This window comes from Cnephaeus nilssonii, assembly GCF_951640355.1.
Source record: "Cnephaeus nilssonii genome assembly, chromosome: 13".
NCBI lineage: Eukaryota > Metazoa > Chordata > Mammalia > Chiroptera > Vespertilionidae > Cnephaeus > Cnephaeus nilssonii.
The window spans coordinates 38388671-38405754 of record NC_137084.1 but is presented as its reverse complement, the minus strand read 5'-3'; the positions used below and the strand labels follow the sequence as shown (position 1 = coordinate 38405754).

The window sequence follows — 17084 nt, the reverse complement described above, 5'->3', positions numbered from 1 at the left end:
ATTTCATATTTGCTGCCCAGACTGAATGCAACATGCAGGCAGCATTCGTGTTCTTATGGGCACAGTGGGGCATGTGCCAGGCTGTCCGCTTTGTTCACACCATTGACCTGGGCTCCCATCACAGATCCCCAGGAAGCAGCTGTTTCATAGGAGAGGGCTGCTTGGAGGATATTCCGGAGTCTCTGATTCCGGCTGAGCTGCTGCTTCATCTTAGGAACAAACTGGGTTGTGGCTGACTGGTTACCACCTTGCCCACTCCCTTCACCCCATCCCCACATATATGTCACTGCCGTTTTCGTTTTCTGTAATCCTTGGAGGCCTTGGGTCAAGTCACTCTCAGAATCTGATTGTCTGATTGCCTGGGCCAAGGAGTGAGAAGGTTGGAGAGGGATACTGCGGGGTGCCTTCTCTCTGTTGCACACAGGAGCTTTGACCTTGAGATGACCCTCTTGGCAGCCCATGCTCAGATGCTGTGAAGAATCTTCCAAATCATGCTCTTAATGCTCCTCTGTATATTTCTTAGTCTTTCTTGGTGAAGGAAAAAAGTGTTAGGATTGTGTGGTGCAGTTGTAATTTCTGAACAAAGGACACTATGTGATCATCTTTTCTGCATTAATGCTTCTAGGGCCTTCAGAAAGAAATCTCTCAATCAATGAAGAAGAGCTGGAGGGAAGTTTCAGAAAGTGGAGCACTACAAATAAAGGCCCCGAAGAGGTGCTGTTTCCATCTGGAATGTGGGGTTTCAGCAGTTCCCAAGGGCTTACCCTGAGCACAGGGGAGGATCTAGGCAGGCACCTGTCAGGTATAAATGTTGACAGGTGAAAATTGAAATCAGTGGAGCCCCGGAGGCCTTGGGGAGAGCTCCGAGGGCAGCCAGGGGCCCAGGCACAGGCCTGTGTTCGCTTAGGAGGGACAGCATAGTGGATACTGGACATTCAAGGGTAGGATTTTTTTTAAAATTCAGTTCCTTGTCTTTTTGTATTTTCTTTCTGGAGTGTAAGCATAGACCAGAAGTGTTGTTGCTTTTACTTACCCGTCTGTTTCTCCAGAGTCTGCAACAATGCCTGGTACCCAGTAGAATTCAACGGTATCTGTTGAATGAATAGATGCATCTTGCTCATTTAGAGGGGCAGCTGCCAGTTTTGAAGTCCTACATCCCTACTTCACAGACGTCCCCTGGAGACCCAAAACCCAGCAGAGAGATGTTCTTTCTCCTCTTTTCCTTATTTAAAACCTGCCCCTGTTATATGAATCTCTGTGGACTTAGGATCAACACAAATAAGCACACAGGTAGAGAAAGGGCTTCAACCTAGGATCTAAAAAGTTCAAGAAACTCCAGAACAGCCTTACTGAAGAGGATCTTCGCGGTCCAGCTCAACCCTCTTAATGAAGGAAAGTGTAAAGTGTCACCCAGTGACCCAGTTACCTCGTCAAAGCAAGCGTGCCGGACTGCTGGCCGTAAGAAACAGCAGTAACTGATACGTGCTCAGCACCTCTGAGTGTCACTGTGATGAGCACTGTGTGTGGCTCACCTCATCTACTCCACAGCAAGGAGATGGCAGAACCTTGACTTAACGCCAGGTTTATCTGACCGAAAAGCCCAGGCTTTACCAACTGTACTATAATATCAGGGCCCTTCCTGTAGTAGACCAAAAAGACACTGAGCTCTAGAGAAAGGAGGTGGTCTTTGCAGTCAGTCTGTCCTTATATACCATTAGCTCATGCCCATGCCACCTGTGACGCTCTTTCCTTTCTTGGCGAGCCCACACTCAGTTCTTAAGATTCAGCTCAAGTTGTCTTCCCTCCAAAGCCTTCCTAACCTTCCTACGGGTGAGAGGGAGCCCCTCCCTCTCCTCTAACGTCATGTTATGTTGTAGGAATAGGTGCCACAAGGACATGTTACATTGATCTTTCATCCTAATTAACTTGTCTGCCACTCTGATGCAAGGAGTGCTGGCCTTATGATGAGCACAGGACCTGGCAGGTAGTAGATGTTGCTCACATTTGTTGAGTGACTCTATCAATAGAAGTGTTGCTCATTGCAAGCAACAGAAATCTGCTCTGACTAACCTTGGCCTAAAAGGCATGTTCTTGAAAGGGCTCACTGAATGAAAGGAAAAGCTGAAGGACCAAGCTCTGAAAGGGCAGGAGCAGCAAGAGCCTTTGGGGATTCGAGTCTCGGGACTCTCTTGTTGGGACTCTGCTCCCAAGATGTGAACTTTGGCCCAGGAAGGAGAGGCAGGTTGGCCTGGGTTGTTTCTTACACCCACCTCCTTGGTATCTTGAAATAGCAAAGCACCAGAATTGACGGAGCCACCATGGCTGTACCCAGGGGAAGAACTGTAACTCCCCAAGAGAAATCATCAAAGAAGGGCGAAGGGTGGTTTCCAAATAGCAACTGTCCCCTATGATGACTCGTCTCTTTCTGGTGCAGATGCCTCCAAGATGTAGCTCTCCTGTAGTGGGGCCACCTCCACTTCCACAGAAATCACTGGAAACCAGGTAGGAGGCTCAAGCTGTGACCTCAGGCCCCACTCAGGGCGCCTGACATGGTGGGGACTGGCCATGCATTGTGAGCAGGACCACTACGTCCTGGGAACACCTGCCCTTTCACCATCAGGACAGCAATCCAGGCCCTCGCAGTGGCCATAACGGGACCAACACCACGGAGAATCACAAACCGTGCCTATTAGCTCTGGCCATAGAGGGGCTTCCCTTCCTTCAGGCTGAGGGTCTGGGTCACTGTCACGGAGAAAAGACCTGGCCAGGGGTTAGATCCTCAGAGGAGAGGTGGCTGCACCTCATCTGGGCCCTCCAATGGCTCATCAGAGCCAAGAGCATTCCATGATGTGTGCCTGTCATTTTTGTCAGGCCCTCTGGAATGTCTTTCCCGCTCTCAGGGTGACTCTAACCCTATGACAAACCATGCTCTCTAGGGAAGGCCATTTCTCCTACAGAGAAGCTAGTCCAATTGCTTTGGCAAAGCGTTGCATAGCAATGCACTTATGATCGGCTGGCCTGTGGGTCACTTGGCTGTCATCAGTCTGGTTCCCTCTAAAATGAACCTATTTCTAGTTCTCTGTGTCAGCTCTTTAGAACACGTTTCCAAGTAATGGAGATACGGAGCTTCACTGCCAAGAGCAGGCTGTCTTTCAGCCAAGGTGTCTGGAGACAATGGCCACAAGCATGACACAAGCTTCCCCAGATGGGTGCTGAGTCTCCAGAGTTTGTACTCTCAGAAACCCACTTTCCATTTCCCCTGAGCCTCTTAGCCCCAGAACAAACAGTGGTGTCAAAGAGGGTAATCAGCCAGTCCTTAGTTTAGTAGAATAAGAAATTTGGTTTATGAGTTCACTCAGGAGAAAGTAACACACACTGACCAGGCTCACAAGAGACTAATGTACAACAGATGCTGACTTCTTCATATGAACTGAGAAATACTAATGCCAGGGAGAGACTTGTCACAGGTAACCCTTGTGACCACAGTGGTATTGCTTCTTCTCTATCCAATTGGTGCCCTTCTCAGTAAAGTAGCCCCTGTAGAAGCAAATTCTTCTTTTTTCTTTTTAAATATATTTTATTGATTTTTTACAGAGAGGAAGGGAGAGGGATAGAGAGTTAGAAACATCGATGAGAGAGAAACATCGATCAGTTGCCCCCTGCACACCCCCTACTGGGGGATGTGCCCACAACCAAGGTACATGCCCTTGACCAGATTCAAACCTGGGACCCTTCAGTCCGGAGGCCGATGCTCTATCCACTGAGCCAAACCTGTTAGGGCTAAAAGCAAATTCTTCTGAGCAGACTGGAAAACTCTAGCGGCTAATGCTTTGGAAATGGGGATGGCTGATTTGCTTATCTCTACTCTAAAGTAATTCTTCCCCCCTGGGTTACTCTTAGGCTCAGACAGAGCAGTATTGGCACCTTCCCTCTCTTTGAGTCTGTTGACATAGGTCTTTTATGACCACAAAACAGCTCACAATGATACAACGGAATGGAATGTATTCTAGGTTTTTGAGGAATACCAAGGACTTTTGATTTGGATTTAAGCGATGCTTTCATGCCTTCACCAACAACATCACCCATCAGGCTATCCCGGAGATGGGCCAGTCTCATCTTATATGTAATCATTATGATGAGAGGGTGGCTTTTTCCTGATATTGACCCTAAGCCCAAGACAGACTACTGGTTAAACATTTGGAATGTTCTCTGCATGAATGATACTATGTACCTCCTCCTCCAGTAACTCTTTCTTATGTGTTTTTCCAGGGCTCAGAAAAAACTCTCCTGTAGTCTAGAAGACTTGAGAAGTGAACCTGTGGATAAGGTCAGCCCATCAGTCTCTCCATAAGACTCCTGAGTTACTTCTCTGTGCCCAGCACAGTGCTGGGACACAAGTGAGGTCCCAGTCCCCGCCTTGTAGGGCCTTTTATAAAGTTAATGGGGTGGCAGGAATTACGGGAATATCTTGAAAAAAATGGTCAAGTGTGGTCCAAGGCATCCTAGTGGCCAGGTAAGCCAGGAAATGCTGCCTGAAGTTGATGAGAAAAGATACTGAGGTGGGCAGAGGCAGGTTTTGGGAAATGGGGAGTCGGAGAAGGTAAGGTCAAGACCATGAGTCATATCAAGCCCCAGAAGAACTTGAATACTGGCCCGGTATCTTCAGGGCACCATGTGTATTGCAGAGATTCTAAATGAAGTGATGTGGATAGAGACAATCCCAGGAGTGAGCTACAGGATCATTTAGAAGATTGTAGAGAAAGTGTTTGTAAGAGTCTGGAAAGATGAGGAGGGCTCTGTGACCCTTTATGAGGGTAGCCCTTGACCATGTGGGTAAACCCTTAACTAGAGGAGAGTGTCACAGGCTCTTGATTGAGGACATTGGAGACCAAGGGATCCTGCCCTGATAGAGCATCTCCACTGAGCCCCGCTGCCCAGGATCCTGTGGTCTCCAGCAGTACACCAGCCGCCCTGGTGATGCCATGGAAAACCATAGAGGGTAGAGGTGGCAGGAGGCACAGGCCCATTCAGTAGCTTTGTTCCCATGGTCCTTTGCCTCTTGCTTCTCCTGGCAGCTGCCTGGGACATCTGTCTATGTGGTTGGACAGTGATTCCTGTTTCCTGCCATGGAGGATGGTTACCTGGCATAACAATAGGGAGGGAGGGGATGAGCCTTGCAGATTCAAGCCGGTCCTGAGTTGTGACTAACACAGGTCTCTTTTTCTCCACATAATGGAAATCCTCCTTGTCATTCCATAGTGTGTCAACGGGAACAAACTGTCCCTGGTGGGAGAACCCAAGGTACGTTAAATGCATGTCCCTCTCACCTGTATGTGGTTGTACTGCTTGCTAGAGTGTTTTCATGTAGCAAGTTACAGCTTCTGTAACCTTAACATATGTTAACTCTGAAGGGTAAGAGGGTGAGAGAAAAGACAACATTTCCCTTTTTCTTTGTATGTGCACCCCGCTGTCTTGTGTGCTTTCACTTCCATTCTCTGTGGGGTAGGGTTTCGTATATCTTCTCCGTTTTATAGGCTCAGAGAAATTCATCTTCAACCAGGCAGCGTAGATGTGATTACTGGAAAGGGGATATGGCTCAGCACACAACTAGACGAGGGCGACAGCTTTTACTCTTTCTGTGCTGATATGCCATGGCTAAAACCTCAGGCGTCCGTTCAGCCACAGCGGCATCTAACATTGGTGACTGAGCACTCATTGCACTGTAAGACACACTGTATTCTTTTTTAACTCTGTCTCTGACACACATCTGTTGGGCTTCCCTAGAATGTCATCGCTGATCCCGGCTCTCCCTCTGGAGCCCTGCTCCTGACGGTTCTAGAATATAAGCCCCCTGGCCCTCTCTGAGTTAAACATCCTCTTCTCATGTGCACAGATCACAAACCTTTGGCATCCCTGTTCAGTTTCCTGGGATCAGCACTAGTTCCTCAGTGTCCCCTCCAGCTGTGCCCTGGACCACACTTGAGCATGACGTTCCTGATGGGATCTGACCGGTATCCTCCCATCCAGGGACTGCTCTGGTGGTACTGCAGTCACTCCAGGCCCCGGCACACAACCTTTTCAGTGCCTCTGTTTACGGGCTCTGAGGCAGGAACTGTTATTCTCTATTTAGAAATGATCAAAGGTTCTGAAAGGCTAAGAGAAAGGGCTTTGCTTAGGTTGGTCTGACTCAACGCCCAGGCTCCTCCCACTTAATGTGCTGCCTCTGTGTTGGGCAGTCAGTTCCACGCTGCTCCCTGGCTGGGAGTTCATTCCCCCATAACCAGGCTTACTCTTCTTGGAGACCAGGGAAGCAACCTGATTCAAGCATTTCTGTTTTCCCTGTGTCCCATCCTGACCTTGCACGACCTTCCCTCTCAGTGAGTCCTTCTTTCCCAGTTTTTCTTCTTGGCTAAACAGAGCTAAGAGCCCTTTCTGTCACCTTGAGCTCTTTCTCACTGATCTGGGCCACCTTTGAAGCTCATCCCTTGGGTTAGATCCATGCTCTCTTTATCTCTCAGCTCCTCAGCAGGCGCCCAGAGCAGCCCATGTCAATGACTTCGTTTGCCTCTGCCCTTCTTAAGAGAGCATGAATGTTGATGCAACCAGAAGTCTGTTTTAAGGCCCGCCCCCCCTCCCTCCCCGCCCCCCCCCACACACTCCCATATTCCTGTATATTATGGAACTTGGAGTCAGGCCCTTCAGTTTTCTAAATTGGTTGAATTCTGCCTTTCCCACAGTCAGAAAAAATACAGACCTCCAGGGTACAGTCCCAGAGGGGCTGATTCATGGGACCCGGTTGCAACATGGGATTTATATGGTTTTTACACGTGCCCCAGGTGATGGGAGGCAGCCAGTCCAGGGACCAGCATTTGGACACTGTTGGGCTTGAGCACATGTCTGTCCTTTCAGGCCCAGGCTCTACCTATGGGTCACTGTGAACTTAAAAACCACATGGTCTCCATCTCTCAAGGTTCTGATGATTTCTACTTCACCAGCCGTTCTTTCAGAATTATTTGAGAATTTCACTTACTTTTCTCATAGTCCTTCTTTCTGAGCTTCTTTATAGGGCATTAGTATTCAGTGTCCAAAGAATGAATTGGATTTCAAACAATTTCTAGGACATGCATTTATAAGCAAACTGAATTCAGAAATGTATTGGGCACTTGGCTGTTAACTAAATGAAACTTCAAAAGATATCTCAGTCCAGAAGTCTCCCATTGCTTGTCTGACTTGTCCGTTTTGAAATCGATTTTGTCTTTCATGTTACCTTTCTTCTGAGGCCAACCAAGTGATCCACAGTTGACTCCCTTGATCATGTTGCTTCAACTTTTCTTTTTATTTTATTCTCCATCAAATGCATTGCACTATGTTTCCCTCACGTTTGTGAATTTAGGGGCCATTATATCTTTCTTGACCAAGTAAGTCCAATTCTTCTTTCCCTTCTAATCAGCTGTTTCTTTGGGACACTTTCTATGGCCAGCCCATTGCCCTGGGGCTAACCCTCATGCAGACCATGATCCTGAGTTCCTAGGGCACTCTGTGTTGGCATGTAGCCCCCTTGCTCATTTTCTGTGGTCATCTCCCCTGAATGCAGTGTACTTTCTCTCTTTGCCTTAATCTGGTATTTTCCAAAATTAATATTTTCATAATATATAATTATTAACATAATATAGGAGTAATATTATATTAGGCATAATATATTAGTTATTAGTTATTATATAATAAAGCAATAGCTTTTATTAGAATTCTGATTTATTTATTCAAAGGGCTCAAAGGGTAATTTATAGCTGTTAATTCACTGAGCCTCTGAGCACTACACCAAATGAAAAGGCCTCCTCTGCATCTTCCCTCCGCTTCCTGCTTCGTCAGTTGCAGTCGGCCCTGCATTTGGGCTTTCCTCCCGCCCTGTCTCACTGTGTGGCCTCAGAACTCTGGTCCCCTCTCCTGGCCTGCACTGAATGACCTCTAAGGGGTCTTTGAGTCAGCTGGAGTCCGAGGTTTCGTAGTGGGGTTTGAGTCTGAGACTGACAGCTAATTCAACATCTCTCCTTCCAACAGGACAGCCCTTTCCTGGCGGAGCACAAATACCCCACGTTACCTGGGAAGCTTTCAGGAGCCATGCCCAATGGAGACGCTGCCAAATCTACTCCCACCACCCCCCAGCCTGACCCCACAGGAAACAGCCTGCGGAGGCTGAGTGAGTGTCCAGGCCTTGGCACCTCCAGTTAGTGCACGAGATCCTGTGCCCACCACAGCAGCCCACAGCTGGAGAATGAGGGGGGTGGGCAAACGGGACAAGTCAGACCACTTCCAGAGACTCTGGCTCCCTGTCTGGGTACAACGTTTCCTTCAGTAAACACCTTAGAACCCAGAAAACCAGGGTGTGCACCCACCCTTTCTTTCCAGCTGCAATTACTCCACCCCTATCTTTCCTATTCCTCCTCTCTCGAACCCCTTCCTGCCCTTCCCATCATTCCTCCTTTGCCTCCTTCTGAGACTCCCCACTCCACCCTCTTCCCTTCTCTGCCTCCTCTGTCACCCTGATCTCCCCTTTCCTGTCTCTCCTTCCTCTCTGCAGCCTCTCTGTTTCCAGTAGGATGGTATTATGGGCTCTCCTGAGGGAGAGCATTTCCTTAGAGAAATGGAATCAGTGGCCAGTGGGCAAGAATGCCAGTGCACAGATATCCGTTGGATGCTTAGGACCCAAAACCGTGGAGGTCTCTGCTGCTTTTCATGCAGAAGAGGCCATCTTTCCCCTACAGCAGTGGTCAGCAAACTGCGGCTCGCGAGCCACATGCGGCTCTTTGGCCCCTTGAGTGTGGCTCTTCCACAAAATACCACGTGCAGGCACGCACGTACAGTGTGATTGAAACTTCGTGGCCCATGAGCAGAGTCTTATTTTGGCTCTCAAAAGAAATTTCAGTCGTTGTACTGTTGATATTTGGCTCTGTTGACTAATGAGTTTGCCGACCACTGCCCTACAGCATCGCATATCCATGGGGCTTGGGAGGAAATATTCAGGTCCTGGCAGAGCTCTCCTACCCCTGACTCCTCATCCCTGGCTATTCCCTGTGCCAGCCCTTGTGTTGGCGTCTGTCCTTGGCCAGTTCTCCCTCTAGCTGCAGGAGCTCCAGATAAGCCCATGAATGAGTATGTCCTGGTGACACTTGGACTTGGACTTGCGGTGGCTTTGGACATTCTAGTCTGACTGAGTCCTGGCACCTGCACAAGCTTTGTGGGTCCCGGTGTATTCAGCCCTGCCGCCCTTCCTCCCTCTCCCTACCTGTGGATACCTCACCTGCCAGGAAGTGGCTCCAGGGGTGTTCAGTCCCCTCACCTGAAACCTCCTCTCACTGCCCTGGCCCTGTGCACTGAGCTTAGTCACCATTCCTCCCCTTCCTTCCTTGTGGGGATTATTTTTCTTTCTGTTTGAGTTTTTCTCTCTTGCTCGATGACTTTTGTTTATTTCTTTGCTTCCCTATAACTCTGGTGGGCTGGACTTGGGCCTCTGTTGCTTCTTCATGTGGCTTCTCTGCTTCTTGGTTGGCTGGAGATCGTGGCCGGAGTGTCAGTGCCCCCGTATTAGGTACTGTACCCTTCCAGGTGAGGTGGAGCGTGACATGCCCTACCCTAACCATCCCTTCTGAGCCTGCAGCCAGGTACCCCTCCTGCCTGCATTCCCCAATCTCCCTTGGGAAAAAGAAAGCACCTTCCTTGTTGGAGTTACCTGCAAGTATTTGGACCCCAAATCCTTAGAATTTGAAGGCATTAGCTCACCCAGATTTGAAACCTTATGCTCACTAAGTCCTCCTAGAGAAACCTGGAGTGTGCTCGAGCCTCCTACTGAGGTCTTGGTGTAAAGTTCTGCCCTAAAGGCAGGCTGGGCAGACTCTTCCCAATGCCCACTGGAGGATGTCCAGGCCTGGGGGAAAAGTTTCTGAAGGTCCTTCCACTCATTCTCACATCATCACATTCTTTCAATCTCAGGAGACACAGAAAGCGGTTGGGATGACACTGTCATGGCCAACGACTTCTCATCCACGTCATCTGGTACTGAGTCGGGTCCCCAGTCTCCCCTGACACCAGATGGTAAACGGAGCCCCAAAGGCATCAAGAAATTCTGGGGAAAGTAAGTTGGTGGTGATGATTGTAATTATATTGCTTGGTATTAATATTCTTCTTGACTGGGCAAAGAGTCTACGTAAACCCCTGTGCAATTAAATATTAGAAAAGCAGTGAAAATAGAGTGCTCCAAGAATTTGAGTGACTTTTTTTAGGGCCCAGAGAAAGAGAACTGTGAAAGGCATCCATTAAATATAAATGGTGATTCCATAAATCACCATTTATTTTTAAAAATATAGCCAGTTACCTTACATGCCATTCATTCTAGGCTCCCACCCATTCCACACAGCCTGAGCACATTCTCTGCAGCTCAGCCACATGTGCTTTGGGAGAGACACATGTGTGAGACCACTTGCTTCCTTTTTAGGGGTCAGTCTGGGTCTTAAGACATCTTTGAAGATAGGAAGCTGACTACTTGCTGGCCCAACTGACCCAGTCTATGAAATGAAGCAGAAACCAGGGCCTCCTGCCAGGCACCAACCTCCACTTTCACTCCCAAAGGGAGAGGCCCAAATCCCAGAGGCAGTGCTAGAATTGAGGCTTGGGTCTGGCCAAGGAGCTATCACAGGTCATGATCCTTGACCTCTGGGGAGGAACCGGGAAGCAGTGCCATTGAGTCCTGGATCTGGCCTGTGTGGGCCTGCGTAGGAGGGGGTGCGCCCACGGCATGCTTCCAGGCTGTCCCTGACAGTCTCCGTGGATGCTCTCCACACAGAATCCGAAGAACTCAGTCAGGAAATTTCAACACCGATGCACCGGGGATGGTGGAGTTTCGGCGAGGTGGGCTCCGGGCGACTGCAGGGCCAAGGCTCTCTAGGACGAGAGACCCCAAGGGTCAGAAAAGGTAAGGCTCCCTCTAGTCCATCTACAAAGAAATCCTGGCCATGGTGGAGCGGGGCCAGGGCGGACGTCCCAGAGAATCCAGAGGTGGAAGGCGGAAGCTCCTAGTGCAGAGCTTCCCAACCTTTCCTGTTGGATGCGAGTAGACCTCACTCATGCTCATAGGCACATGGAGGAAGAAGCAAGAGCGTTTTTTGTTTGGTGGGTTTTTTTTGTTTTGTTTTTTTGTCATTCTGGCCCTTCAAGGAAATCACTCCTTTTTAACAACTCAACCAGGCATTAAAAAAAAAAAAAAATTTTTTTTAACCAGCATGTTAGGGATACTTTCTTGGAAGGAACCTTTTGAAATATCTAGCCTTCTATATATTCCATAAATCACCATTTATTTTTAAAAATGAATATAAAGTTGCTTTGTCAATTTCTTTCCTCTCACTCCCGAAAGAAGATTCTATGGGGATTTTAAGTGTGCCATTAATATTCACACTTTACATGAAAAATTGATGTCTCTAAGAATTGACGGCTTTGTAATACCCAGGCATCCTGTCTAGAAACACGATCTGGGTCTTCATTTATTCATGTCTTTTTATGCTGCTCAGTTGGATGTTACAATTACCACCTCCCCCAATCCCCGCAGGTGGTGACTCAGGACCCACACATTCTTTGAAAAGGCAGCTCCTAGACATTTTATCATTTTGGTTGCTATGAGTGGGATTTTTAAATTATTTTAACAAAAAAATGTTAGTGTCTGTGCACTGATGGTATATAGAAAATTGTGGATTGATGCATGTCATAAATATAACGTGTGTGTGTGTATTTTATAACTAGCCACCTTACTGAGTTCTCTAGGGTTTTCAAGATGGACAGTCTTCTGAAAGGAGTGACTTTCTTTTATTTTTTACCTTTCTAATGGCTATACTTCTTATTTTGATCTCATCTCTTCTTATACTGCCTATAAGTCTCAGTTATTAGTGCTGATAAAAAGTATTACTTTAAAAAATACATATACATATATTTTTATTGATTTCAGAGATGAAGGGAGAAAGAAAGAGAGAGAGAAACATCAATGATGAGAGAGAATCATTGATCAGCTGCCTCCTGCACATCCCACACTGGGGATCGTGCCTGTAACTCTGAAGTTGAACTGTGACCTCTTGGTTCATAGGTCAACACTCAATCACTGAACCAAGCTGTCCAGGCTTGCTTTTTTATTGGCTTCAATGTGAATGCCCCTAGTATTTCATTAGGTATTAGCTGTTGTTGATTGGAGTGTTTTTGTTTGTTTGTTTTTTAATGTTAGAGAACTGACCCTTTTTCCTAGTTTTCTGAGTGTTTCCCTAAAAGTGGTGTTGAACCCTGTGGAAAACATGCTTCAGTGTGGCTCTTCATCCTAATGGGGCAGGACTCTGGGCTTGAGGCACGTGTGCATATGTGCGGGAACCACAGCACACGTAAACATGGCCTCACAAGGATCATGTAACAGCCCCAGGCTCTCAGCAGCTACAGACTTTAATTCAGACCAGCTGCCACCACCGGAAACTAGAGACCACCTCAGATGAGTGTGTGGAATTTTTTTCAACTAGATCCCATGGTGGGGAGTGTTTGTTAAAACATAGTCCCCCGCTTTGTGAGGCTCAGTTACGTACAGATGGAGCCTCAGACCCCCCACTCACAGGCAGTATTGTCTTCCTGCTTCCCAGTGACCCCAATGCCCCCTTCGCCCAGTGGAATACGGAGCGCGTGTGCATGTGGCTGGAGGACTTCGGCCTGGCTCAGTACGTGATCTTTGCCAGGCAGTGGGTGACTTCTGGCCACACGTTACTGACCGCTACCCCTCAGGACATGGAAAAGGTAAGAGCTGAGCCTCCGGGCAAGGAGATTCCCATCTTTCCCCAAACCGATGCCTGCGAGGTGAGGTGCCCCAATCCTCCTGGACCCCCATTCTTCCACCCCCCGCTCCACACACAGCAGCGTGGACAGAGCAGGCCCAGACTCCCTCTGTTGCTGCAAATTGATCCCTTGTCGCTGTGCAGGATTCCGCTGCTACCCAGGTGGAATATCTCCACCCAGACACAGCGTCCTCTGAAGGCTAAGCTGCCCGCCGAAAATTCACATTTGTCTTCATCTTTCAATTTCAGGAGCTGGGAATTAAGCACCCTCTTCACAGGAAGAAGCTGGTTTTAGCAGTAAAAGCCATCAACACCAAGCAGGAGGAGAAGTCTGCACTCCTGGACCACATCTGGGTGACACGTAAGGACAGGCTTATGTGCATTATGTCTCTGGCAGCTCCTCAGGGAAGACGGTTTCCCTGGGAATGTGTGTCTCAAAGACGCTGTCTCCTTGGGGAAGGCAGATGGATTACTAAACCTTATGGGGAGTACAGCCGGATCTCCAAAATGAGCATCTGCTGCCCCCTTTCCTTTGGCACCCACATTCTCCCATTCTCTCGAATCCTACCGCACCCGTTTCCTCCTGTTTCTGCAGGTTGGCTTGATGATATTGGCTTACCCCAATACAAAGACCAGTTTCATGAATCCAGAGTTGATGGACGCATGCTGCAATACCTGACTGTGGTGAGGGTTTTCCCTTTCAATAGTTCACTCGTCCCTGTGAGCACTCAGCTCAGGTGTCCCTGGGGTGGCTATTTTAAACTTGATTCCACCACCTCCCTCACACTCTACAGTCTGAAAATCGTGTTGTTTGTCACATAAGAGGTGCCAAGTAGCCAAGTCCGAACCATTGTGCTAAGAAAAGCTGTTGGTGTGTCCATGTGCACCTGCCGAGATGTGGTTGGCTTGTCTGTGTTTGGTCTGAGAAGAAACCTCAGGGGGTCTTTTGTCACTTTGGAAACTCTGGTTCATCAACCAAAACTTTCCTCTTCCAGAATGATCTACTCTTCTTAAAAGTCACCAGCCAACTACATCATCTCAGCATCAAATGTGCCATTCACGTGCTGCACGTCAACAAGTTCAACCCTCACTGCCTGCACCGGCGGCCAGCTGATGAGGTGAGGGCTGGACCGTACCTATCTGGGTAGCGCAGAGCCAGGACATCTGTAAGATTGGGTATAAGAAAACAAGAGTAACATCATCACGAACTGCCTGCATTTCGGACTTTGGTACTAGAGGTTCTTTCCTTTGCTAGTGCTCTGTGCTGCCCCAGACACTCCATGGTCTATGCTTTGTGCCCCACAGGAGCCACCAGACCTTCAAGTTCCCACCTTCCCTTGGGGAGACACACGCTGTGGGCCAGAGGGCGGGAGAAGCAAGTCTTGCACAGCCATCATAATAATGAAAGGCGATAAGGAAATGTGCAAAGGAGAGGGAGGGAGGAGGCAAAACAGAAAGATGGGTGTCAAAGGAGGCAGAGAAGAGTAGATGAGGAGCCCATAAGGAACCTAGTATTTTAGACAAGATCTCCCTATTGGTAGATATGAAATTAACTGACCTCCAGACCTGGGTGCACAGGGGATCCATGAGCAGGTTTTTTCTAGAGAATAAATTATGTAGTTAAACACAGCAATCCAAATTCTGGAGAAGCCCCTGATAATGTTCCGTGAACCTCAGAGTTCCTGGTGGGCCCTGAAGCTAACGGGGTATGACTACACCACGTCTCCCATGTTCCTGGGAACTAAGTCTAACTGCTCTAAGATTGACTCGGCTTTCTGAGGGACTAACGATGCCTACCACTACCCTCCACACCTATTTTTTCCCTATTCAGCAAGTAATTTTTCTATACGACAGGCACATACTGGGTATTTTAAAGACCCGTTGCCACCAGAGGGCACTTAGGCACAAGTATCTTAATGTGTGCTCTCCTAAAACATTGGGCCACACCAGGGAGATGTTTTTGTCTATAAAACACTCAGCTCATAATTGACAGTCCTCTTTAAAGTTATGTTGAATCACTGAATGAATGACTCTGTGCCTTTGGGGACTATTGTTTCCAAAGTGAACCAGAGAATTAGGGAATAACAGGATTCTGGAATCGGATATCTCAGTGTAGAATATCCTGCATGATACCATGAGAGCTCCATTTCCTGGAAACTGGAAACGCTCTCGGGCAACTGGTCTTTCCACCTGAGTCCCTGGGGCATGGGACTTGTCTTGTGGCGAGGCAGCCAGGGCGGGCTCATTCCCGGCGGCTGCTCCACAGAGTGCCATGGTGGGGTCTGTTAGACCTAATCTCATCATTCTTCTCCGTCACAGGGTAACCTTTCTCCTTCAGAAGTTGTGCAGTGGTCCAACCACAGGGTGATGGAGTGGTTGCGATCTGTGGACCTGGCGGAGTATGCACCCAACCTTCGTGGGAGCGGCGTCCATGGAGGTCTCATTGTGAGTGGCTCTTTGGACGAGCCCACCAGTGAAAACTGGGCTATTCAGAAATTGCTTTCTTACTAGACATAAGTCCTAGTAAAAATATTTGATATTTCACCTGAAATCCTTGTATAAGTTGAAGTCTCAAAGTGTTTTTGATCATTTGTGGTTGAGAATTAATATGCCTCATAGAAGCAAGACGGCCCCCGGAAGGACTTCCCTAGTCACAGACCAGAGGGTTCCAGGGAAAGGGGCTGTGTGAGAATCAGCCCTCAGCTCTACCTCCTCCTATAGGAACATGGGGGCCAGAGAGGACAGCCAGTCCCCCCTCAAAATGTAGCTTCCTGCTTGCCGTGATACAGTCCTTATCGTCACTCAGATCTGTCAAGTGGCAAAGCCAGCAGGGAAATGAGGAAGGGGTGGCTTGGATGTCAACCAGAGCGGGGTCTGGGAGGTGTGCTTATCTAAGAGGTCACAGTTCTCTGCTCGTCTGTGAAAAGGAGATGATCAGTTAGCAGTTGTGCGAGTGTCTGCTCAAAGCCAGGCTCTGGGCCAGGTAGAGAGGGGCGTGGGACACAGGTCAAGTGCGAGCTTCAGCTCTTCTTCGGAGGCGCACCCAGGCCCGCAGTGGGTGGGGGGAGCGCATTTCTTAGTCATCACCTGGAGCCCCTTCGTCACCACTGGGTGGTTTGTCTGGTTTCTTCTTAGATCCTGGAGCCACGCTTCACTGGGGACACCCTGGCTATGCTTCTCAATATCCCCCCACAAAAGACGCTCCTCAGACGCCACCTAACTACCAAATTTAATGCTCTGATTGGTCCTGAGGCTGAACAAGAGAAACGGGAGAAAATGACCTCACCAGCTTACACACCACTGACCACCACAGCCAAGGTCCGGGTGAGTGGCGGACACCTCCTGCGGCGGTCCAGCGGCCCTCCTCCTGCCCTCATGCTGTACAGCAGTGACCCAGCACCGGGGCCAACCCAGTGCGTGCACCTGGACCAGGAGCTCTCTCAGCTCTGCTGTGGTCTCGCTGTTAGCGTGTTAGTTCCCGGCCACTCTGGAGTCCAAGTGCAGGTTGCTTTACATGGATGTCACGTGCAGGAAGCAGTTATTCTCGGGAGGCTAGGAGCTTGTCCTCTGCCTTGACTCACTTTCCCGGGCCTGAGCTCCCTGCAGTCAAACCCAGTTTTGTGCCACAGGAGTGTTCCCCTTGGCAGCTGGCACATAGTTATCCAGAAGTCCCGAGGTTGTCCAAGTACCAGCACCACTCACTGGGGCTCTCAGAATGCCACCAAGCCCATCTGACCTGTCTGAGCCACACGGTCCTCAGACCAGGTCCTTCCCAGACCTCCTTCGCCAAGGGAGCAGGACAGGAAGTGTGTCTGGGGGAGCAGCAGAAACACTGCTGGGCGCCGCTGGAGAGGGGAAGGAGGGCCACCAGGCCTGTCCCCTGTGGCTCCACAAGGGCAAGTGGAAGGAAGGAGAGCTCCCCTGTGTGGCACCAGCAGCTGTGGTGAGGCAGGGCCTCTAGGCATCCCTGTCCCCGGGCAATGCCAGCATCCCTGCTGCGACAGCAGGCATGCGTCTCAGGAGTGGAGTCTTGTGGGGGCAGCACTCCACGTAAGATCATTTACCTGTTGGTCTTCCCCCAGCATAGATATTGCTTACAGGAGCTCTGTTTGGGTAAGAGAGTTTTTCCAGAAGCAGTTTGCCTTGCATCTTCCTCAGAGGCCTGCGTGTAAGGTATGGTCAGTCAGACCTGCACACCAGCTTGACGATCTTCTCATAATCTTGCATTTGCTGTGT

The 17084-nt window shown here is 49.0% G+C and overlaps 1 protein-coding gene across 6 annotated transcripts in view; it reads left to right on the top strand.

Annotated features, from left to right (window-relative positions):
- The window catches only part of PPFIBP2 (PPFIA binding protein 2), a 132268-nt gene that overhangs the window by 110560 nt on the left and 4624 nt on the right, over positions 1–17084 (top strand). For 4 of the 6 annotated variants that reach the window (XM_079787551.1, XM_079787552.1, XM_079787547.1 and 1 more), the window contains 13 exons: positions 626–714; positions 2435–2502; positions 4270–4327; positions 5260–5301; positions 8059–8197; positions 9988–10129; positions 10838–10966; positions 12660–12810; positions 13098–13209; positions 13444–13532; positions 13844–13966; positions 15168–15293; positions 15984–16172. In XM_079787551.1, coding sequence (XP_079643677.1) covers positions 626–714; positions 2435–2502; positions 4270–4327; positions 5260–5301; positions 8059–8197; positions 9988–10129; positions 10838–10966; positions 12660–12810; positions 13098–13209; positions 13444–13532; positions 13844–13966; positions 15168–15293; positions 15984–16172 — 1457 coding nt within the window. Of the gene's footprint in view, positions 1–625; positions 715–2434; positions 2503–4269; positions 4328–5259; positions 5302–8058; positions 8198–9987; positions 10130–10837; positions 10967–12659; positions 12811–13097; positions 13210–13443; positions 13533–13843; positions 13967–15167; positions 15294–15983; positions 17075–17084 lie in introns of those variants that run through there. The other 2 variants (XM_079787548.1, XM_079787550.1) reach the window with 2 other exon arrangements.